Below are 21,428 nucleotides of genomic sequence, written 5' to 3'. Positions count from 1 at the left end.
ATGGCCTTCTCAACCACTGGATCCCAACCCAGTTGAGCAACTTTGGGAGATTTGTGACCACTGTTTTATGCTGTGCTGTCCAATATCTTTTGGAAAAGTGGTGTTCATCCATCCAGAGCAGTTCAAGAGACTTGAAGAATCTCTGCCAAGGGGCACTGAAGCTGTTCTGGCAGTAATCACTTATCTGTTTTTTCTGTTAATTTGTTACTTAACTGTCTTTTCTTAGACACAAGTCTCCTGCCTTGCCAGCGGCTCTGTGAATTTGTACTTTGGAACAGCAGTTCTTTTAGGTAAGTCCTAAAATAACTATCTCACAGTGACAATGCAAACATGATGGTTAGCACGCATAATGTTTACTGTGTTCACCATCTTAGTTTTTGCAAATTTGCAAATGACACCTTCAAATGAATTACAGCTGAGAATGTTGTTTGACATGATGGCACTAGATAAAAAGTCAGAGAATCACGCAAATAATTAAAATTATTCCTGCAATTCCTCAATTTAACACATTTTACTAAAGAACAAAAGTGAATCTCACAGCAGTGAAAAGTCAGGGGATCACAAAGATCGGTAGGATTTATACCCAAATGACAATGAATGTCTCATTTCACTGCAATCCATCACCTGGTAGTTGTAGTTGTTGTTGAAGACCAGCTGATATTGCCGTCTCTAAAGCCGCATGGTGAGCAAGGCTAAAAATAGATGACTCCAGTACTTTCCTTTAGAAAAAAGAAACACATTCATACATAGTTTCCTTTAAATAAAATGAACAAACCTTGAAAAACGGCCGACTTTTTATTGTAGTCCATAAAAACAAATAGCAATGATAAAAACAACAAGGTGGTAACAATAATAATAATATTCAATAATGTAAAACAACATAACAATAGACAGAAAGAAATTAAATTAACTTAAGATTGCCATCATTCTCTAAACCATCCCATGTACCTAAAAGCCATTGCATGTCCGTATTTTGGGACAAACACAGAAAACTTCCAGGGAGCAATTCTGTGGTGCAGTTAGGAATGTCGAGGTGCTGGTTGGGGTGTGAGCACAGAGAGCTGATCCTGAATCGGGTGTGACCTGATGGGGCAGGTGGAGGTTTGGGATGGAGGGTGAAGATGCAGGAAGAGGTAACAGGTCCGACTGACTGATAGAAAAGTGAGTAACAGTCTCTCAGTGTGGGGGCATTCTGCAGTAGAGATGCACATTAATATGCCCTGTTTATAGATACATACATCCTAGAAGCACGCGCACACACACACACACACTCACACACACACATCCATACTCTCTCCACACACATACAGGTGAGGACATTAGAGTTGAAAAAAATGTTAAAATTTCACAACTTTCTAAAGGTGATAATGAGCACAATAAAATCCCTTGATTTCTTTATTAAATCCAAAAGTTACTACAAAGCACCAGTATACTCCAAACATGCTGCTTTCTCTCCTGTCTATCGTTGTCAGCTTCATGATACACATAGTTACATACACATGTTTGACCCTGCTGTAAAGACAGAACAGGACAGGTCAGTGGAGCTGCCCGCAGTACAGTCACGACGACAGTGCTCAGGTTAGAGGAGTTAAATCTGAAGCCCAGTGGAGGAGAACGACTTGTTTCTAGTCTGCCACAGAAAAAGAACTGATTCTTTCATTCACTCCCATCCTACATCTACAGTTCCAGTCTTTCCAAATCAAAGTCCAGCAGCACAGCTGAAGTTCTTCTGAGTCCGGAGATGGGTTGTGGGTGCAGAGCGAGGAGGACTAACCTGACTGTGCTGTACATGGTGGTTGAAGAGGGAGGACGTCTGCTACATGGCGGTGAGGTGAGGGTGACTGGCCTCGGTCAGTGAGCGTGAAATGTGCGAGGTGATTGGTCAGCGCGGAACCTGCATCTGCTGTGAGGTCTGTGACTGGTTCTGAGCGGTGACGTCGGGGCCCCGGCTGGCCAATCGGCTGAGGATGTTCCTCTCGGACATTTGAAGGCGCACGGCGACGGGTGGTATCCTAGCAATGGTTGCTGGGAGACGCGTGACGTCAGCCTTCATGTCGCTCAGCAGTTCCTCAAGCTGTTTGAGAACTGGAAATACAACATGGAATAAATGTAAATGAAGTGAAATCTGTTTTTTTTTGTGTGTTTGGTGAAATTCAGGGGTTCAAGCTTAAGAGCAAGTCATCCAGATTTCACTGTTGGAAACTTTCTTGTGTGGTGTGGAAAATACAAGAAGGGACAAGAAATAGTGTAGGTAGAGTTGTAAGCATTACTTGCAGAAGCTAGCATGGCTAGCAGGCTAACAACAGCAGTCCACACTTTACTATCATTAACTTCCATGATTAGATCTTGTTATAAACAAGGAACATGTAGGAGAAGTTGGTTGTTACCAATTAGAGAATATTGTGACGACAAAGAACTGAAAGGATTAGTCGATTAATCAATTAGTTACGTAACTAACTTTGGGTTCTGGATTGTTGCTTGGATAAAATTAGCTATTGGAGGATGTCAACCTCGACTCTGGGTTAATATGATAATATGGGATAATATGATTTCACTATTTTCTGACATTTAATAGTCAATGAGTAATTAATGATCATCAGATTAATTGATAATGACAATAATCATTAGTTGCAGCCCTAGAGTTGCAGAGGCTTCTCTCCAACCTCACAGAAGGGTGACTGGCTGGTAGAAGTGCTTTTTTCCACACGTTGTAATGAAAAGCTGCCCTTGTTCAAACATGGAAGCTGCTCTATATTTACCCACAGTGTTGCACCTGATGTGTTTGCTGATAAAACATTAGCAGCTATAATTGGAGCCCAGAAAATTAAATGTGTTTACAGCACAGCTTTTTTTTTCATACTCCTGATACTATCACGATGGCAGCCAACACTTCGTTCTCTCTCTAACAGTCAAACACAAACTCTTCTTATTCAGAAGCTTCTTACAGGAATTAACACTGCTGTCGCAAACACAACAGACTGTCACGACTCAAGCTTAAAAAATATCATTGTGAGATGACACAGCAGAATATTGAAAACAATGCTCCTACCACTCATTGCGGTACCACAGAAGCACTCTGGCCTGGCTTTATGGGTAAATGGGCTGGTGCAACAGTTGGTACGGTTCTGTAGTCAAGAAAATGGAAGATGCTATCCTGTCATTAACAAAGTGTTTTTTTCCTGCTGTGCCAGAAAAACACACAAGAGGTTGCCCCTTTTGTATATGCACAATTAGTGACAGCAAACATTGTTTGTGTATGACAATGTCCTTGCTAATGATGCACAGCTCCTCCTTGCAGAGGATGTGCAGCCTGCTAAACATGACTATGAATTTGTGTTAACGCCTTATTTAATTTTGCTCAAATCCAGAATCTTTCACATTTTTTCAAGGTCCATGAGACCCTCTCTATACCTGTCTCTTACATATGTTTTACCTTTATGCAGCACTGCATTGGCAGGCTTGTTTCCAGACATGGATTCCTTGCTGAGGTGTTGGTGGGACTCGGCAAGACACTCCACCTCGCTGAAGCGAGTGTTGAGGGCCATGGAGGGGTGGGCCGGGTCTTCTGTCATGTTCAGGTAGGCCGCCCTGCGCAGCTGCTCTTCGATCACCAACGCTTGCTCCAGTAGCTACACAGGAAACAGACAGACACCAAATGCCCAATGAGACATGCTAAGAGACACAGACATAGAAAAACACACACAGACAAAAGGAAATGTGACCACAATGAGAGCTCAGTCCACCTTGAACCTGCGGGCCAGAAACTTGTTCTTGATTTCCAGGAAGTTTCCTCTGCTCATCTCTCCTTTGAAGGGCTCATTGAGGATGGCAAACCTCACGTCATTCTGCACATCCTGCCACCGAGCGTAGCCGTGTCTGAGAAACGCTGAGGTTAAGTGTAACAACATGATTTCATGGGGTCTTACAATCATGTAGTACAGGAGAGATGCTGGATGCTGTGTGTGTACACTTTCAAAACAACATCCTTGTCCTTCACTTATTTTTCACTAAAGATTCAAGAAGCTAAGCTGATTAGCTGAGCAAGTTTTACAATAAATGCTGATTATTGCACATGGACAAATTTACACTTAAGGGACTTGGCCAAGTAAAGCTGTGCACCACGGAAACTCCTCAGTGTAAAAACTAAATTGACTTTCATCTCTGTGTTTGAAGCGTCTCACTGCACAGTCTGGCTTGACAGTTTTGTCTGTTATCTTTTTAAGGACTCAATAGTTCCTATCATCTAAAATGTACCCATGTGATATGGAGCTGCAACTCATGATTATTTTAGTTAGCAATTAATCTGCCAGTTTTCTATTTGCTGTTTGATCTGTAAAATATAAGACAATAGGGGAAAGTCCAAGCTGTTTTGTCCAATCAACAGTGATGTGATTACTGTAACAGCAATCCCACACGAAAATTTAACTCGATCTTTCTGTCCAGGAAAGTCGTGCATTTGAAAGGATACTGTATGATGCCAGCAAGCAGCCAGTAGTCATGGCGACGGTGCCAAATCTCAAAGGTCTTCTTGGTGACGGTGGCTGCCCGCTCTTCATTCTGCCACAGAGAGTGAAGCTCTGGAAAGGAGGACAGAAAGGTCAAAAGACTGAATCAAAGAGAAAAAAAGACAAAAGAAAAAAGACAAAAAAACAAAACAAAACGTATGTGTGAGTGCATGTGTGAGCGTGTCCACCTGTGAATCCTCCGTCAGCAATGTTGAACATGAACCTCTGCTTGGTGGCTTTCTTCTTCTCTTCGCTGACGTTAACCACCGGTGCAGCTGTTGCTCCTTCTTTGGTGTTCTCTCCATTCTGTAGTTTGCCAGACTCGTCTGTTTTCACACCATCCTTCTCCTCTTTTTGCTCTGTGAGAAAACAACAGACAAACAGAAAAGTTTAAAAGTCGAGACACCCTCTCGTTATGGAAACTTTCATGGAAATGAATTATCATGCCAATGGCATAGTTGAAATCTTGAATTTAACTTTAGACATTAAGCTAAATCTAATGAATTAATTCATGACACAGGAAGGATGTCTCTTTATGTTTTAGTTTGTATTGAAATGCACTTAATTGCAAAGTGTGTGTGTGTGTGTGTGTGTGTGTGTGTGTGTGCGTGCGTGCGTGCGTGTGTTGATATGGACTTCATGTATGCACCTTTCTTCTCATCTGCAGCAGAAGTGGTGTCCATCTTTTCATCTTTGCCCTCCTCCACTGAAATGAGAAAAACACAGTCAGAATCACAGAGAAAGCAGTTGAAGATTTTGAAAACAGTGTTATCTTCTATCTCACCTTTTGGCTTGTCCTCCTCTGACTCTGTCTTGCCCTCCGAACCTTCAGCCTTAACAGGAGTGTCCTTCTCCCCCGTGTCAGTGGTCTTGTCCTTCTCTTCTTTCACCTTGCTCGTGTCTTCAGCCTCCTTCTCCTTCCCATCATCTCCATCTCCTGTCCCCTTCTCTTTCTCTTCCTTTCCTGCAGCAGAGTCTACTTCTCCTTCCTTCTTTTCAAGCATGGGGGATTTTTCAGACTCATCTGGGATTTCGATAATCTATGGGAGAGGGAGTCAGGATCGAATTAGAAAAATCTAATTGCCAACTCCTGAATAACGTTACTTCTTCAAACAATAGTGGGTAATAACAGAATTTACTTCTGGATCATCTGCCTTCTTGACTCCTTTGCCATCCTCTATTTCCTTCTTCAACTCTTCCTTGTCTTCTGATTTAGACAAATCTTCTGTCAAAACACAGAACATTATGTAAAAGGTCTATTACTAATCCAAAAATCCCATTTCATTTTTGAATCTTAATGGTTGAATAAGTCAAAAATTAGTGTCTGGTGGCCAGAAATTAGTTCTCTCGTGTTTTTAGGAATGTAACCACAAGAGGGCGTCAGTGAATAAACTGACAGTCTGTCTGTTTGACTCTGAACTCTGTGTTTTTTAGACTTATGTTAGGGCTTAAAGTTTGAATTCATATCACTTGGTTGGGGTAAAAGTTGGGGTAAGCATTTGGTGATGAGGTTAAGACTAAAAGGAAACAGAAATTCATAGCATGCAAAGCAAAAGAAATGTCTCTTTTAGTGTCTAACTATTCATTATGAAACTGGAATGAAATTATCTGACTGAAGAAAGAGCAACATGTTTGTTTAATTTTGTTGCTTTGAGGATAAAGGTGTTTATTCATTCACGTATTCATTCAAATTCTGAAGTGTGTGTGTGTAAGTCTGTGTGTGTGTGTAGCCCTACAAACAGTTTTAAACTTGACACCCATTTTAAGGGTTAAAAAGAAAATATTGGTAGAATAGTTTGGAGCTGGGGTTAGGCATTTAGTTGTAATGGTTAAGGTTAGGGTCTAGGCATTATGTCACTGAGGGTCCTCACAAGTATAGAAAGACCAACGTGTGTGTGTGTGTACCTGGGACAGGAGTGTTGGGCTGTGTGTCTGCAGGGGTCCCAGTAGAGGGAGTCTTGGGGTCTTCACCAGCTGCCAGAGCTGCAGCCCTTTTGTTCTCCTCCAGCTCTGCCATCCAGGGCATTGACCACTGACCATTCACATGCTCAAACTCCTGCACCTGTTATTGATGTCATGTCATTTAATCCCCTGATCAGCAATTAAACATATGAATTCTTTAAATTAATGACAAACTCAGGATGACATAATTTCTACTCTTAATTTTCTACCTGTAAAAACGTACCTTTTTCCTTATAAGGGACATCACACCAATGCGAGTGAGCACATGTTGCCTTGAGAGACCCTCACGTGGAACGCCGTCTGCGAAGGTCTCAGCTCCATCAGCCCCCGGCTCACAAAGGTGACGCATGAACAGAGACACGTAAGCCCTGCAAACATGTGTGAAGGACAAGTTGAAGCCGAGCACAGATTTTACAGAGATGCACAAAGGAATAAACAGCAAATCAAACAAAATGATGAATATGCTGCATCCCTGACTACTAAAAAGCATTCAGAGGCTTCTAGTGCAAACATCCCAGCATATCTCTTTTTGACTCATGGAGACTTACTTGAATTCTTTCTCAGATTTCCCTCTGAGGTCCCGCACCAGCCACTGGTTGGTGAAAGCATCCTGAGGAGGCATCCCATAACGCATCACTGCATTCAAGAAAGCCTTCCTCTGCCGCGCATTGAAGCCCAAGACCTGACAAGTGATAAAGAGATTAAGATGTAAATTAAATGCTTGAAGCATTTCATAAACAGAAGCGTGGTAACAAAAAACTACATGAACTAAAACTTGATATTTCCTGCTGGCTGGTTTTTAATTTGGAGGACAAGTTTCTCAAGTTTTTGGGTAACATCTCATCTGTACATGAGATGAATAAGAGACCAGATGTCGGTGGGTTTGACCGGAAAACTCACCTCGATGTTCCCACCGACCCGGGCCAACAGCGGGGGCAGAGGTTTGTCCCTGTCGTTCCTCAGCCCTTTACGGTTTGGTCTGCGGGCATTAGCTAATAGAGAGTTATCACCGTTAGTCAATCTGAAACTCAGTGTGCATTCAAGCCACCACACAATCCACTCAAGCAAATACAAGTTCAATCAAACTGAATTGTTGGTGTATGATCATGTGTGCTCTTAACGTCCTAAAGTTTTTCTGTGAAGATGTTCCACTTACGACTCATCTCGCCACACTCTGATCCTGCTGAAGCTGTCCCTCCTCACAAATCTTGCCACACTTCTACATTATTTGCTTCTTCTTTAAGCTTTAACGCTTTAAGAACATTTATAACGGAAAGCAGTGTTGTAGTATACTTAATTTAATAAAAATGAATTAACAGAGCCATAATTAAATTTAACAAAAATATAAAATGAGTATTGAACATGTACATCTTATAAATGAATTGCCAAATAAATAAATCATAAAAACTACAAATATAACAATTAGTTTTGAAACAAAACGAAGATATTTTTTTGTTTACACAAATCTTGTAAAGTGCATTTCAAACGAAAAATTAACAGTTAATATGAACAAAGACGATTACTTTAAATTGCAAATAGACAGTTCATCCGGTTGAGAAACCATTGATTTTAAATTCTTTCCCTGCTTCTTTGCTCTTTTCCTTCTCTTTCTGTCTTTTCTTGCCTCTCTACGCTCAATGCAGACGATGCAGCGACAAGTGCTGTTTCGTGAGTTGTTGTTGACGTTGTCAATGAGGATATCGTAGCTGTCGTCTGAATCTGAATAAACATCTGCAGGGGCAGTTTGAAGGATGTTAGTGAATGACACAACTGGAGCTTGGAGAGCAGAGATTCCTTATAATCTGTACTTAGTCTAAACAGGAAGGTCTAACTCCAAGTAGTTCGGATCAATTCTTAAACTTAACAACTACCTTTCAGATACAACATCTATGTCTTCACAGAGTAAACGGTTAAGAGCAGTGACATAAGCCATTTTACCACCAATGCGTGCACACGCACACACCTTGTCTTTTAACAGCAGTGATCAAAACAGTGAGCCTTACCTTCAGTCCGTTCATCAAAGTCCTCGTCGCCCTCTTCTGATGCCACGGAGTAATCAGATTTGTTATCTGACTGATCCTCCTGCCAGTCTGCACAAAGCATAAACAGAGAAATATTGAGGCAGGAGAATATAAAAAAAGGACACAACTCTTCATTGCCTGGACAGAATCTAATCAAGATAAGATAAAGTACGTCCAAACTCCACATGGGGCTGCTTTCGTTCAGCAGTGGGAGCTGCTATGGCAAAACCACATTTTTACTTGCAAATTAACAAAAGAACCAATTTTCTCAATTACTGTTTACTTTTACAAACAATAAATAGCAGGAAAAATAAACACATTTTGATACATGCTGGTATATAACATTTAGAAACACACAGCTGATGAGCTGACTCTACACTGACCTTACAACTAAATGAACTACAAAAGCAGGAGCAATTCTTGACAGGTGCAACTACACCTGTAGTTTGACTCCTTAATACTGTCCAATCATTAACAAACTGTCAGTTAGACTTTTGACTAATAAAAATCTGTTTAGTACATTTTCATTTCCATATAAACATTTAACAGCTGTTTACAAGAGCATGAACAACACTGCTGCCAAATAATAAAATATTGTAAACTGTATATTCCAAGTAAAATCTGTGTTACAGATTTGAGGGGTCCATGAATGTAACCCGACAATTTTGCAAATCTGGTCATAAGACAGGCCCCAGTGTTCAAAGTATATTTTCTTAAGATCTTCGGTCTGAGAAAGAAGAAAATATACGTTTAAAAAAGAACTCACAAGAGTAACCGTTACTATGCCCTTTCTAAAGTCAGAAAAAATTACAATTACATGCCATGCACTCACTTTATCTGCTACTATATTACACCAACACCACACAGACACTGACAGCACTGCACAGCACACGCACACACGAGAAGAGGTTGCATTATATATTGTTCTGTACCCTGTCTTATACCTCGGTCCTCCTGGGAGCCGTCATTATAGTTGACTGGTTTTCGAGTTCTTTTGCCTTTGCCCAGATTGCGGGCAAGATCCTCTTGCTGTTGCTCATAGTGGTGTCGAAGCAACTTCTCCCAGTAGTCGGGATCAACACTTTCCTCCTGCTTGATCACCTCCCTTTCCACCTCCTCCTCCTCAACGAAATAAAATTGTTATTTATGCGGAATATACTCAGAGTGCAAGTTTGTGGATTTAGCTTTTTAAAAATTTAAAGCCACTTTGTGCAGGTAAAAAAAAAAAAGAAAATGTCTGTACAAGGCTGAGCAATAAGGTTAGATCTAAATGTTATTTTTCTGTGTAGTAGTTTTAGATAATTCTACTATTACAGAGCCCCCTCAGTTGGCAAACATCTAATTTTAAACACAACGAAGTTCATACCTCATCGTCTTCATCTTTGACCACGTACTGGGCCACTTTGAAGGAGCTGAGGTATTCGTTCATGCTCTGAAGCTCAGTGTCCTCTGTGGCATCCTGATTCCTGTCCAGCAAGCGGTCAATTGCATGGTCATCGTAGTGGATCACACTGCTGTCATCCTCCTTGTTGTCCCCTGAAAGCAGGATCAGTCACAGAAAAAGGAAGGAAGCGGAAACTAAATTTAATCCCTGTAACATCTGTCAGATCAGACTGGCATCGCAGGGGCGATCTTTCCACATCAGTCAGAAATGTAAAGAGTCTCTCCCCAATTTTAGAGTCAATCCCAAATCCCTTTTCTAAACCATGTATAGCATCCTGCTTATCTCCCAAACACAACAATAACAATGTGTAGTGCAGGACAATAAAACTGGTAAAACCTATCCAATTTAGGTCAAATGTTTCAAACAACTGAACAGCCATTTATTGACAAAACAGTGTGCATTACAGATTTCCACTACTTCCAACTTTTTACTTTTCTTTTTTTTTTGTTAAACAAAAATGAGCAAACTATAAAAATATTGTTAATTACTCTCACAAATATGGCAGCTGCCTTCATTTTCAAATAAAGAGTTCTTCACTCCCCCTGCTTCCTCTATAACATGCTAATCTGCAACAAGCTGTACAAATATCATAGTTTTACTTTTGTACAATATAAGCAAAGGCTCAAAATTAGCTAGTACCAATTATAATTTCCCTTGATCTGATCCGGTAATGATTTGTAGCACATGTTGCTTTCACAGCAAATTATCGAGCTATCCTTTACAGGAAATGTGACTCTTTTTACTGTTAAACTGTAAATTATATGTTGTCCTGTGACAAAATCAATTCACTGCCATGTTTAATTGTAAATAGTAAAACACAGAGAACATTACAGTAAAGGATTGACAGAATCCTGGACCTTAAAAAGACATACACTGTGTGTGGCAGCAGGTTAAAGTCAACTCACCTTCTCCAACTTCATCCTTGAACAACTCTTCTGTTCCAAATTTGAGGATATCATCGAGCTCCTGTTTGGACATGGAGCCTGTCTTGGAACCGAGACCAGGTCGCACCACCAGGTGGGTGAGCATCATCTTCTTCTTCGCCACCTGGTGGAGGGAAGTAGGTGGAAGACAATCAAGTGATGAGCAGGTTCTCAAAGAATCCTGAAATAGCTGACACAGTTTTAAGAGGTATGTATAATTTCTTGTAGTGTTAATTGTCACAGACCTGTGTGATCCTCTCCTCTACAGAGGCTTTGGTGACAAAGCGATAGATCATCACCTTCCTGTTCTGGCCGATACGGTGAGCTCTGCTGAACGCCTACAACACACATGAAACAAATAGCATAATCACCTATCATCCAAATAAACAAACATGCTGACATAGATAAGACTGCACTGTGGTCCGTATACCTGGATGTCATTGTGGGGGTTCCAGTCAGAGTCGTAAATGATGACAGTGTCGGCGGAGGCGAGATTAATGCCTAAACCACCAGCTCTGGTGGAGAGGAGGAAAGCAAACTGGGGAGCACCAGGAGCTGTTGGGATGAAGAACAGAAAAAAAGCAGGGAAGAGAGGAAGAAAATTAGACACCGGTAGCTACAGCAGCTGATTTTAGGCAAAACTAACAGTGCCTGTACATCTCTCACCATTAAAGCGGTCGATGGCCTCCTGTCTCAAGTTGCCAGTGACTCCTCCATCAATTCTCTCATATTTGTAACCTTCGTTCTCCAAGAAATCCTCCAGCAGGTCCAGCATTTTGGTCATCTGAGAGAAGACCAGAACTCTGTGGCCTCCCTCCTTCAGCCTCCTCATCATCTTCTGCAGCAGCAGCAGTTTTCCTGAAGACTTGGTCAGAGCAGTGCCCTCATACATGCCATTTGGAAGCTTCGGTGCCTCCTGCAATCAAGCCGAATAAACTGACTGCATTAAACAAGTTTCAACACAAGTGCTGCAACACAACATGCACCCTGTTCCCACATAATTGTGTGAAAGACATGGATCGTACTGTGGCAGCTGCAGGAAACAGGTAGGGGTGATTGCAGCACTTTTTGAGGTCCATCACCACATTGAGCAGAGAGACTTGGTTTCCTCCTCCACGAGTGTTTAGGGCCTCAAAGTTACGTGTTAGGATGAACTTGTAGTATTTCCTGGGTTACAACAAAGAAAAAAGTGAAACAAATGAGGAAAGAGGCAAAAGAGATCAAACAAAAGAAAATACTGTAGACATTCGGAGAATTCAGATTTTAAACACCACATTACGCAAAACTAATAACATCTAAAAATGCCAGTGTTCAGTTCAATTTTGATTACTATAAATCTCCTCTTATTACATACTTCTGCATGGGGCTCAGCTCCACTCTAACAATGAGCTCAGTCTTGGAGGGCATGTGTTTGAAAACATCGGCCTTCAGCCTCCTGAGCATGTGTGGTCCCAGCATGTCATGCAGCTTCTTGATCTGGTCCTCTTTGGCAATGTCTGCAAACTCCTCTAGAAACCCCTCCAGGTTGCTGCAGAGAGAAAGCAAAACATAAATAAATATAGAGTCAATGTGGGCGTCTACATTGTGTCTGCAAGACAAGCCACATGCGCTGTGGCCACATACTGACTTGAATCTCTCTGGGGTCAGGAAGTTCAGCAAGTGGAAGAGCTCCTCCAGGTTGTTCTGAAGAGGAGTGCCGGTCAGCAGCAGCTTGTGTTGCAGCGGGTAGTTGTTCAACACTCTGAAGAACTAGTAACAAGCCAAGAAAAAAGGAAAAACATATTGAATTTTGGACAATTGACAATAAAAATGTTTGAAACTCTAGAAAACAAACACTAAATATAAAGCAGTGTTTGTTGTTACCTTGGACTGGTTGTTCTTGAGTCTATGTGCTTCATCCACAACAAGACAGGCCCATTCAATGGAGCCGAGCACAGCCTGGTCAATGGTGATCAATTCATAGGACGTCAGCAGAACATGGAACTTGACTGGTGAGTCTTTCTGTAAAGCACAGAGTAGTGGGGACATTAGTTCAGCTGCCAAACAAGGAAAGAAGTAGAAACACAATTATCAGGGCTGAAAGCAGCAAACTGATCACTATTACATCACTATTTCCTATCAAAAACCTTTAATATATCTGATTTGGTATCATCGCTCTCCTCCACTTTTTTTTTCTTACCTTCATCTTGGAGGCCTTTTTCCCACCTCGGATAGCATTTCCTTCAAAGGAGAACTCGTTCTCTCTGATGACAGCCCTGCTGTCCTTGTCCCCTATGTAGGTGACCACGTACATGTCGGGGGCCCACATCTCAAATTCTCTCTCCCAGTTAATGATGGTTGACAGGGGAGCACTGACCAGAAAGGGACCTTTGGAGTGACCCTGTAACAGTGGAAGTCAAATGTGGAATCAAAATTAACATTGAAGGATTTACTATGAGATAAATGACAAGATATGTAAATAAACTACTGTATTTGTCTTGCCCTGCCTTTAGGATAGAGTTCCTTACTTTGAACTCATCCCCTGTAATGGACAGAGTTACTATGTGTCACATGTCTGAGACCCACCAACTAACACTGACTGACAGGGGTGGGCAGACTGGACAAAATAAGTGTCAGTTAAAATGAACATGCAGAAAAGATATTTTGTCTCCAGCACTCAAGTTACAAAAATATCCTTTCAATCCTTGCAAGACGTTCATATATACAGTTCCTTACCTCCTTGTACAATGAGTAAAGGAAGACAGCGGTCTGTACAGTCTTGCCTAAACCCATCTCATCGGCCAGAATAGTGTCGGTGGCCTGAGCCCACGAAAACCTCAGCCAGTTCAACCCCTCTAGCTGGTAAGGATGCAGAGTCCCTCCTGTGCTGTCCAGGTAATCAGGCTGCCGATCAAACTTGATGGTGGGCTGCAAGAAGGAAACAGGGAGAATATCAGTTCCACAGCTCTTATAATTCTGGTTACTTTTTATTCTGCCAGGGGAATAAACCTGACAAGGAGCCCTCATTTTGTCATCAATAATACATCAGTCTATTACAAAAACTATATATGACAGGATCAGTTTCACAATGGCCAAGGTTGAGTATGAAAATAGGAAAGTCTCGTTTTTCTTTCTTGGTCCAAAGATTTAAAATACCTACATCTACGACAGGGTTAGCCGGTGGCCGCTCTGTCTTCTTTACTTTGACTGTCTTCTTCAGCTTTTTTCCAGGTCTGCCTTCTTCACCCACCATCAACTCTCTGTAAGAGGAAATGGCAGTTTTTGGTAAAAAAAACAAACAAAAAAAAACACACTTACAACAACGGCATGTATAATTTAAGAGAAGCAGTATGTGATACTTTGTTTGTCTCTGCATACCTGTGATTCCAGTACGTCTGTTTGTAAGTGTCGTACTCAGAAATGTCCATGTCTTCACTCTCCCAGGTTGACTGGTCATAGGGCAGATCTCTCCATTTGATCAGGTAATGTACGTTGTTCTTTTTATCAACACTGACATGAAAAAAAAAAAGAGAAATACAGGAAAGACAGAGTTACGATAAAACAAAATCACTGCGTTTTCTCTCTGAGTGTACTACTGTGCAGTAAAGATGATAACAGTAGAGTAAGTTATTGTATTTTGACTTCAAACAATTAATTTTCAACTTTATATTCTTCCTAATTTTTCTTGAGGGATGACATGATATTGAATTGACAGTCATAGCTTTGATTTCTTTTTTCCACTTAACTATTTTAGTTTATTATATTTATAGCGTTATCAGGATAAGACATAGAATCTGTATGCCACTAACTATAGAAATGCACATCAAGACCACATGAATAATCTGTTAAAACTTATTTATATATAATAGTAAATAATATGTATTTCTGCTCATGGGTTAAATGCATATTTCTTATGATTCTGTCCTACCTGTGGTTGAGGATGCGGTGGATCATCAGCCACTCCATCTTGACTCCATAACGGTAATACTCCTCTTCCATGTGGACAAAGAGAGGATCTTTGTTCTTCCTCTTGGTGCTCTTGTCATCATCACCCTCGCCTCCAAAGTCCACAGGTGGTGGTTCATCCATGTCAGTCTTTCTCTGGTAGTTACGGAACATCACCTGGCAATTCAGCTCCAACTGGTAAAGAGTGACAGTGGGGTAAAGAAAAGGCCATCTGAGTTTTGGTGTTATAAACTTTAGAGGGAACAGAAAAATGTCCCACACTTGCACAAAGAAAACTGCACAAAGCACATACTCAGTTACAGGTGGATACATTGTCAGAGAGTGTGTGTACCTGTAGCTCCTGCACCCAGGAGCAGTGCCAGTAGGACATATTGCACCATTTGACAAAGAACTCCCTCTCCCTGCGTCCCACTAGCGGTGGAGGATCAGGAGCATCAGCAGGCAGATCAAAAGGCCGGGGAACAGGTGTGGGGGCCGGCGGCTCCCCCCAGCGCCATGTCAAAACCTTCTGGACTTTCCCCTTCATTGTTGGACACTGTTAGGAAACGCAGGAGGAGAGGAAATAATTAAGGATAGGATGCTTATCAAAGTAAAGAAGCAATTTACCACTGACAAAAAAATTCTGTTTTTAAAATATAAATAGTGAATTCTTAGGACTGGAGAAATCAGCAAAATAAAAAAACGTATGGTTGCCATTGTTTGTCTAAAATACTATTTGTAAACTTATCGAAAGCAAGAGAAAAAGCTCTTTATCTCCAGCACAAATGTGCACAAGATGGAATCTGCAATCTGTGTGCACGCCCACATGAGCACGTGCACACACATACTCAAATGCACCAGTACACGGCGCTCACCTTGCAGCGGGGGCAGATCCATTCTCCATTGGGGATTTCAGGGAGAGGAGGGTTGAGGCAGTGGATGTGGTAGGAGGAGGGGCAGGTGTCACAGCAAAGCAGCTCCCCTCCATCCTTGCACACCCGGCAGAATTCAATGTGGTGGTCATCTTCCTCCTCCACCCCTTCATCCCTCCTGTCTTCCTCGTCCTCCCCTTCGGCCTCAGACAGATCATCCCTGGCCTCCCACTGGATCCCCTCCTTCTCCTGGTGCCAGAATTACAGACAGAGAGGGAAGTGGAGTGTGTGTGTGAGGAGGGGGGGTGGGTGGGGGTGGGGGGCATGCAGGGAAGGTATGCGGAACGGAGTGAAAGGAAAAAGAGGGGGGGGATTAAAAGGGTGCGGGGGTGGGTGGGTGTGTGTGGGTTGTGCGTGTGTGCGCGTGAGGAGCCATAGCAGAGGGGAGGGAGGGAGAGGGAGGGGAGGAACAAGAAGAGGAAATGGGGGATGGGGGGCGGATAAGGCGTGTGGAGGGGAGTAGGAGAGGATAGACATGAACATGAGCAAAAGGTTGCGGGGGGGGGGGGACAAAGAGAAAGGGAGAACACAAAAATTTGTCAAAATCCTTGCCAGTAAAATCCATTTCCCAACAATCAACTCTCGTGTCAGTGCAACTTTCCAGGAATGCACTTCCACACAACAGCGTTTTGGAGACAGGTGTAATTTTTGCCCTGATGTTTCATACTCCAGGAATCAGGCCCAGTCTTCTCTAGCGTATGACCTAATGGCCTTTTCTGCACAGCACTGAGGGGTGAGATTACAGTACTCACACAGTGTGGGCAGCTCCACTTGCCCTCAGGTGCCTTCTCCATGTCAGGGTCCAGACAGACCATGTGATAAGCTCTGGGGCAGGTGTCACACAAAATGATCTCTCCTCCCTGTTGGCACACTTCACAGTAGTCCTGGTGGTCTGTCTCATAGCCGTCGCCGTCTTCTGTTTCCACTAAGAGAGGACGTTCACAGAAAAGTAGCAGGAAAAATGAGGTACAGGGAACTAGACACAAGATCAGTAATAGCCTTCATCTTGGCTATGACTTTGATCCGATTTGACAAGGCAAACCCTCTAGAGAAGACTTTTTATTTCAGTAATATTTCCATTCTAACCTTTCTTCTTTTTCTTTGCGCTCTTGGGCTTCTTCTTAGGACGGCTGCTGCGATTGGAGCCATCCGACACTGAGAAACTCCCATCGTCAAAGTCACTGTCGCCATCTGGTTCATCTTCATCGCTCTGAGTGACAGAGAGAGAGAGAGAGAGAGAGAGAGAGAAGGTCGAGAATCAGAGAAATAGGTGCTTACATTACAATACACACTCAATATTCTGATTCTGGTGATTAAATAAGCTCAGGACAAGGGACATGAGAATTCAGTGACAGGAACAGTCTCTTACAGAGGAGCGCTTCCTCTTGCTGTTGAGCCCCCCTAGTTTGATCTTGAGTGGAGCCACTTTTTTGGGTTTGGGTTTCGGTGGGGGCTTAAGCGAAGATTTCGACTTCTTGCGAGCATTGGGACCTGAGAAGTTTCAGACAATAATTTAACTAGTGACTCTTTCACATAATAAAGGCAAAGATTAAACAAGGAATCTGTTCCAAGTCCATAAATAACAAACCATCTTTTATTTCAAGCATAATTATAATAAAACTTGTAATAACCATATTCTTCATTTGTCCTACTGTACCTTTGCCCTCTTTGGTCTTTGCCTTGCGGAGAGGAGGTGCTGGGGGTGCAGCAGGTGTCGGCGCAGCAGCAGGAGTCGAAGCAGGTGTGGGTAAAGGGGCAGCACTGGTCTCTGCCCCTCCATCTGTCCCTGCCACCACCATGTTCTCCACAGCTGCAGCCACGTTGGCAGCTGCCAGAGCTGCATTGGCAGTGGCGCAACCCTACATGGGGACAGAGCACAGAATCAGAAACTCTGCTCTCTACTGTCAAACACACAAGAGAACAGCAACGTATGAAAGACAAATCTCATTCATTATAAGTCAGACCTGCAGACTTGTTCAGAATTTCAATACCTTCAGTGGGTTGTTTGTGCTGAATTCTCTCCACTTTGCCATCATCAAAGTCATCATCTTGGACACAGCAATTTTGGGGTTCTTAGCTGCAATTAAAGGCCTAAGAGCATAACATTTACAAGAAAGGTAGTTATTATTCATTTTCATACATGCGTAGCTCCTTAATAACAAGGTAGAGGCCAACAATAATATTGTTAATACAAAAGGGGTTTTCTTACCTAACAAACTGGCTGAAGGCCTTGTAGTTGGTGAGGGAGCTGTAGTCTTCCTGAGTAAAGATGTGGTCAATGTCTTTCATGCCCCAGGCCTCCAGCAGCTGGGAGGAGCTTTTAGGCTGAGGCAGGAGGAGAGAGGTTGAAAAGAACAACCAGGGGAGGTTAGTTTCATATGTTAGCCCTGAAGGAAATAGCTTTCCACTCTGCAGCGGAGTCTGAAGGAACCTTTACTACCTGGCAATCATCGTCATCATCCTCGTCATCTTCTGGTTCAGGTTCTTTGCGTTTGCTCTTTGAACTGGATGAGCCTCCTTTCTCTGCTGCTGCACCTCCTTTCTTCTTGTCTTTGGCAGAGCTGAGGCGTTTCTTCTTTTTCTTCCCAGGGGCATAATCACTTCCTTCACTCTCTGACCGCACACCTCCCTCGTCTGCATCTCTCTCTGCTGCTTCTACTCCAATCAGGTGCTCTGGGGAGCTGACTGGCAACTCCTGCAAGACAACGAATGACTCTGCTAATTACCGGAAGACAATGCTGCTTTTTATGTATCACATTTATGTATCACATAAACTATAAATTACACATAAAAATGACATCCTTTTTATTTTATTCCTTGTAAAGATCATGGCACTATGCTGGGCTGAGGTCAGCATGGACAGTCGCACAGCTCTGCCCTGTCATCCACAAAGCAGCATTTGTCAGTGCATGATTCACCAATACTCTCAGGCAGAGTTGATACAATCAGTCACTAAATCTATTAGTCTACTGTCAGAAAAGTACTTTACAACATGATTAAATAATCTTTGTAATCATATTTCAAGAAAGATTACTATAGATTTCATTACTCAAGGTTCTCAAATGTGAGGATTTACTGCCTGTTTTTACATTAATGACGACTGAATGTTGTTGGCTTTTTCACTGTCGGTCAGTCAAAACACCCAATTTGAATGTGTCACCACATTCTGGGACATTTTAGTGGTCATAACTTACAATCTACTGACATTTCAAAGACAAAATGATTAACCAGTTAATTGAGAAAATAATCTGCAGATGATGAGATAATAATAATAATTGTTAGTTGAAGCCCTAATTTCAGGTAATGTTTTTATCTCTTGTATTTTACCATAACCCTTTATATCTATTACATTCTACAAGCACATCTCTTTTACAGCAGGGTGTTATGTGCAGGTCCAGTAGGTGTATGGGACCCTTGCTTGAGCTAATATATAAATAAAAAGGGCTTCTTTTATTTTTTTTGTGCTCAAGATTAGGCAGGAAATAAATCAATATCTTAACATTTCACTTGCCTAGCTGTTGTTGTCACCCAGTATGGGGGTTTGACAGTTGCAGAAATCTATAAAAAGTCAAATCTGTCACAGCCGTGAAAGACAGGTTCACTTGATTTTTCTAACAGCTGAACTTTACAGTGCATTTTTACAATGAAAATCATTGAAATCACCTTAGGAAGGGATTTCTTCATGGCCATGAATGATTACAGTGACCAATAACAATTTCAGTGTAAATATTAAAATATCAATATTCTTTTAAGATAAACTTTTTTTTATTTTTTTTATTTAAATGAAACTACCCTTTAACATTTTTTGAAGTGCTAAACATGAAAAGTTAGCCAGTTCTTGGATAGGACAGCAAACTAACCTCTCTGATGGGTCTCTGTCTCTTACTACTCCTGCTCTCTCGGTTGCTCTTCTTGGCTTTCTTCTTCTTCTTGGACTTGGGTACCTCTTCAACGTCAGACACAGCATCCTCCGGCTCGTCTTCATCTGCCGGTGACATGCTTTCATTAGTACAAGAAGACACAGTGTACACAGGGACAGTAGCAGTGCTGCAGGCCAGAGGCAGAAAACAAGAGGACCGCGCACTGGCACGGCTTGGCAGATAGTCGTGCACGCCCACACACACATACACGCACGCAGACACACACACAGCGTGAATGCCACAACAGCACAGGTTGAAACTTGTCTTTGAAACTTTGACACTTCACGCACGCACTCGTGAAAACACACTGGAGGATTGTGGAATAAGACGGGTTAAAAAATGACTACAAACACTTGCTCGCCAAGTTAGCTAACTAATCTATCATGGCGAGTGACGGACGGCCCGAGCCGACTACTCCTGGCTAGCTTTAGCTAACGTTAGCTTCTGGGTGAAGGCGAGCTCAAGTCACGGGGAGATGGACCTTCCTTCTGAGGAGGAAAAAAAGCGAGCTTACCGTGAAGAAGTGAGTGCTCCTCCGCGGCTACAAAGTCTTCCCTCTCATCCTCGCTGCCCGACATTTTTTCCAACGTTTTAATTTAATTTCTTGCTGGTCGAATTAATCCCTCCTAAACCTTGCTCCTCGGTCGGCGAGGGAGGAGGGAAAATGACGTGGGACTGTTGGAGAATGGACCGGGGGTGTCCAGGAAGGGAGGGGGTGGTGGGTGCTGAAAAAAAAAAAATAATAATAAATGGCACTGGTTGGTAGCTAATCGTTACTCGTTTCCTATTATTGACATAGCATCTAATTGTCCACCTGCGCACTCAAACAAGTTGGATAACTAGATTATATGTGCATTGACATTATCTGTTGTTGATTTGCAGGTATTTTTCTATACAAGAGTGAATGAAGCAAAGTGTGGCATCCAGCATTATTTCCAAGTGTGAGCGGCAAATTCGCACTGTCGAGTTAAAACAATACATCCAAGAAAAGTTTAAGGATTGAAACCCTACCTTCACACATTAGAAACTTACTGTAGTGTATGTGTGTGTGTGTAGTCCCGGGTCGAGGTGAGCCCTCTCTCTCTCTCGGTGCAAGAATTAACACAAGTCAGGCTGTTTGTGCGGCAGTTGTTGTCATTTAGTGTTCATTCATTAAGCCCAGCTGAACCAATGATCAGCGAAATTTAAAAAAAAATGAGCCGTCAATGACCCAAAACACGTTGCTCCGTCCCCCTTTTCTCTCTCCCCCAACCTCACAGGCAGAGCTTAGCTAACATCCTCACAAACACACAAAGGGGGCAGACATCCCATAATAATCCCCCCTCCCACACTCGCACAGGACTCTGCATAGTTACCTCGCAACGGACAGACCATAATACTCAGCCTGCCCCCACCCCCTCCAACAAGCACGCGCGCTCGCACACGTACGCACGCACACTGCCACTACTAGACATGCATGCACCAGGCTCATTGCATGCACACTCCTTCCCCTTTCCACTAGTAGTCCCAGCCCCCTTAGCAACCCCGTTGTCATGGTGACACCCCCTCCCTGCTCCCCTCGACAGACCATAATACTCCAGCAGTAGCAGCATACATCCCATAATATACAACTCCTAAAAAGACAAGAAAGAAAAAAAATACCAGTCACATGGTCTCCAGGGGAGCTCAAGTCCACTGGTGACAGACCATAATAGTCACTGATCACCCACCTGAGAGTGGGCATGACTACTCCAAGAAGTCAAAGAGCCTTCACTTTTATTCCTGTGCGATCCACACACAGGTAAGACGCCAGTAGTG

The 21,428-nt window shown here is 42.5% G+C and overlaps 1 protein-coding gene across 6 annotated transcripts; it reads right to left on the bottom strand.

Annotated features, from left to right (window-relative positions):
* Positions 1-782: 782 nt before the first annotated feature.
* Positions 783-20,927, bottom strand: chd4b (chromodomain helicase DNA binding protein 4b). Of its 6 annotated transcripts, none has more exons than XM_056380160.1 (40): positions 20,664-20,926; positions 20,146-20,356; positions 19,572-19,696; positions 18,152-18,406; positions 17,921-18,036; positions 17,703-17,802; positions 17,369-17,570; positions 17,081-17,202; positions 16,798-16,921; positions 16,464-16,636; positions 15,655-15,900; positions 15,132-15,335; positions 14,763-14,974; positions 14,213-14,344; positions 13,995-14,094; positions 13,571-13,762; positions 13,035-13,235; positions 12,719-12,856; positions 12,483-12,604; positions 12,210-12,383; positions 11,881-12,022; positions 11,522-11,771; positions 11,286-11,410; positions 11,101-11,193; positions 10,838-10,979; positions 9,855-10,024; positions 9,421-9,610; positions 8,471-8,557; positions 7,368-7,459; positions 7,016-7,149; positions 6,691-6,835; positions 6,411-6,567; positions 5,645-5,730; positions 5,290-5,545; positions 5,155-5,211; positions 4,694-4,864; positions 4,469-4,577; positions 3,744-3,876; positions 3,434-3,629; positions 783-2,085 (listed from the first exon to the last, which is right to left on the bottom strand). In XM_056380160.1, exons 2-40 carry the CDS (start codon positions 20,207-20,209, stop codon positions 1,883-1,885), a joined length of 5,940 nt encoding a protein of 1,979 aa, XP_056236135.1. In that variant the 5' UTR covers positions 20,210-20,356; positions 20,664-20,926; the 3' UTR covers positions 783-1,882. The 6 variants fall into 6 exon arrangements, with proteins under 6 accessions (XP_056236135.1, XP_056236137.1, XP_056236139.1 ...); XM_056380162.1 differs by having other exon boundaries at positions 5,645-5,727; XM_056380164.1 differs by having other exon boundaries at positions 9,433-9,610.
* Between the last annotated feature and the right edge of the window lie 501 nt (positions 20,928-21,428).

The sequence above is a fragment of the Seriola aureovittata genome, chromosome 7, assembly GCF_021018895.1.
Source record: "Seriola aureovittata isolate HTS-2021-v1 ecotype China chromosome 7, ASM2101889v1, whole genome shotgun sequence".
In the NCBI taxonomy this organism is placed as follows: Eukaryota; Metazoa; Chordata; class Actinopteri; order Carangiformes; family Carangidae; genus Seriola; species Seriola aureovittata.
This window is presented reverse-complemented; position numbering and strand designations above follow the sequence as displayed.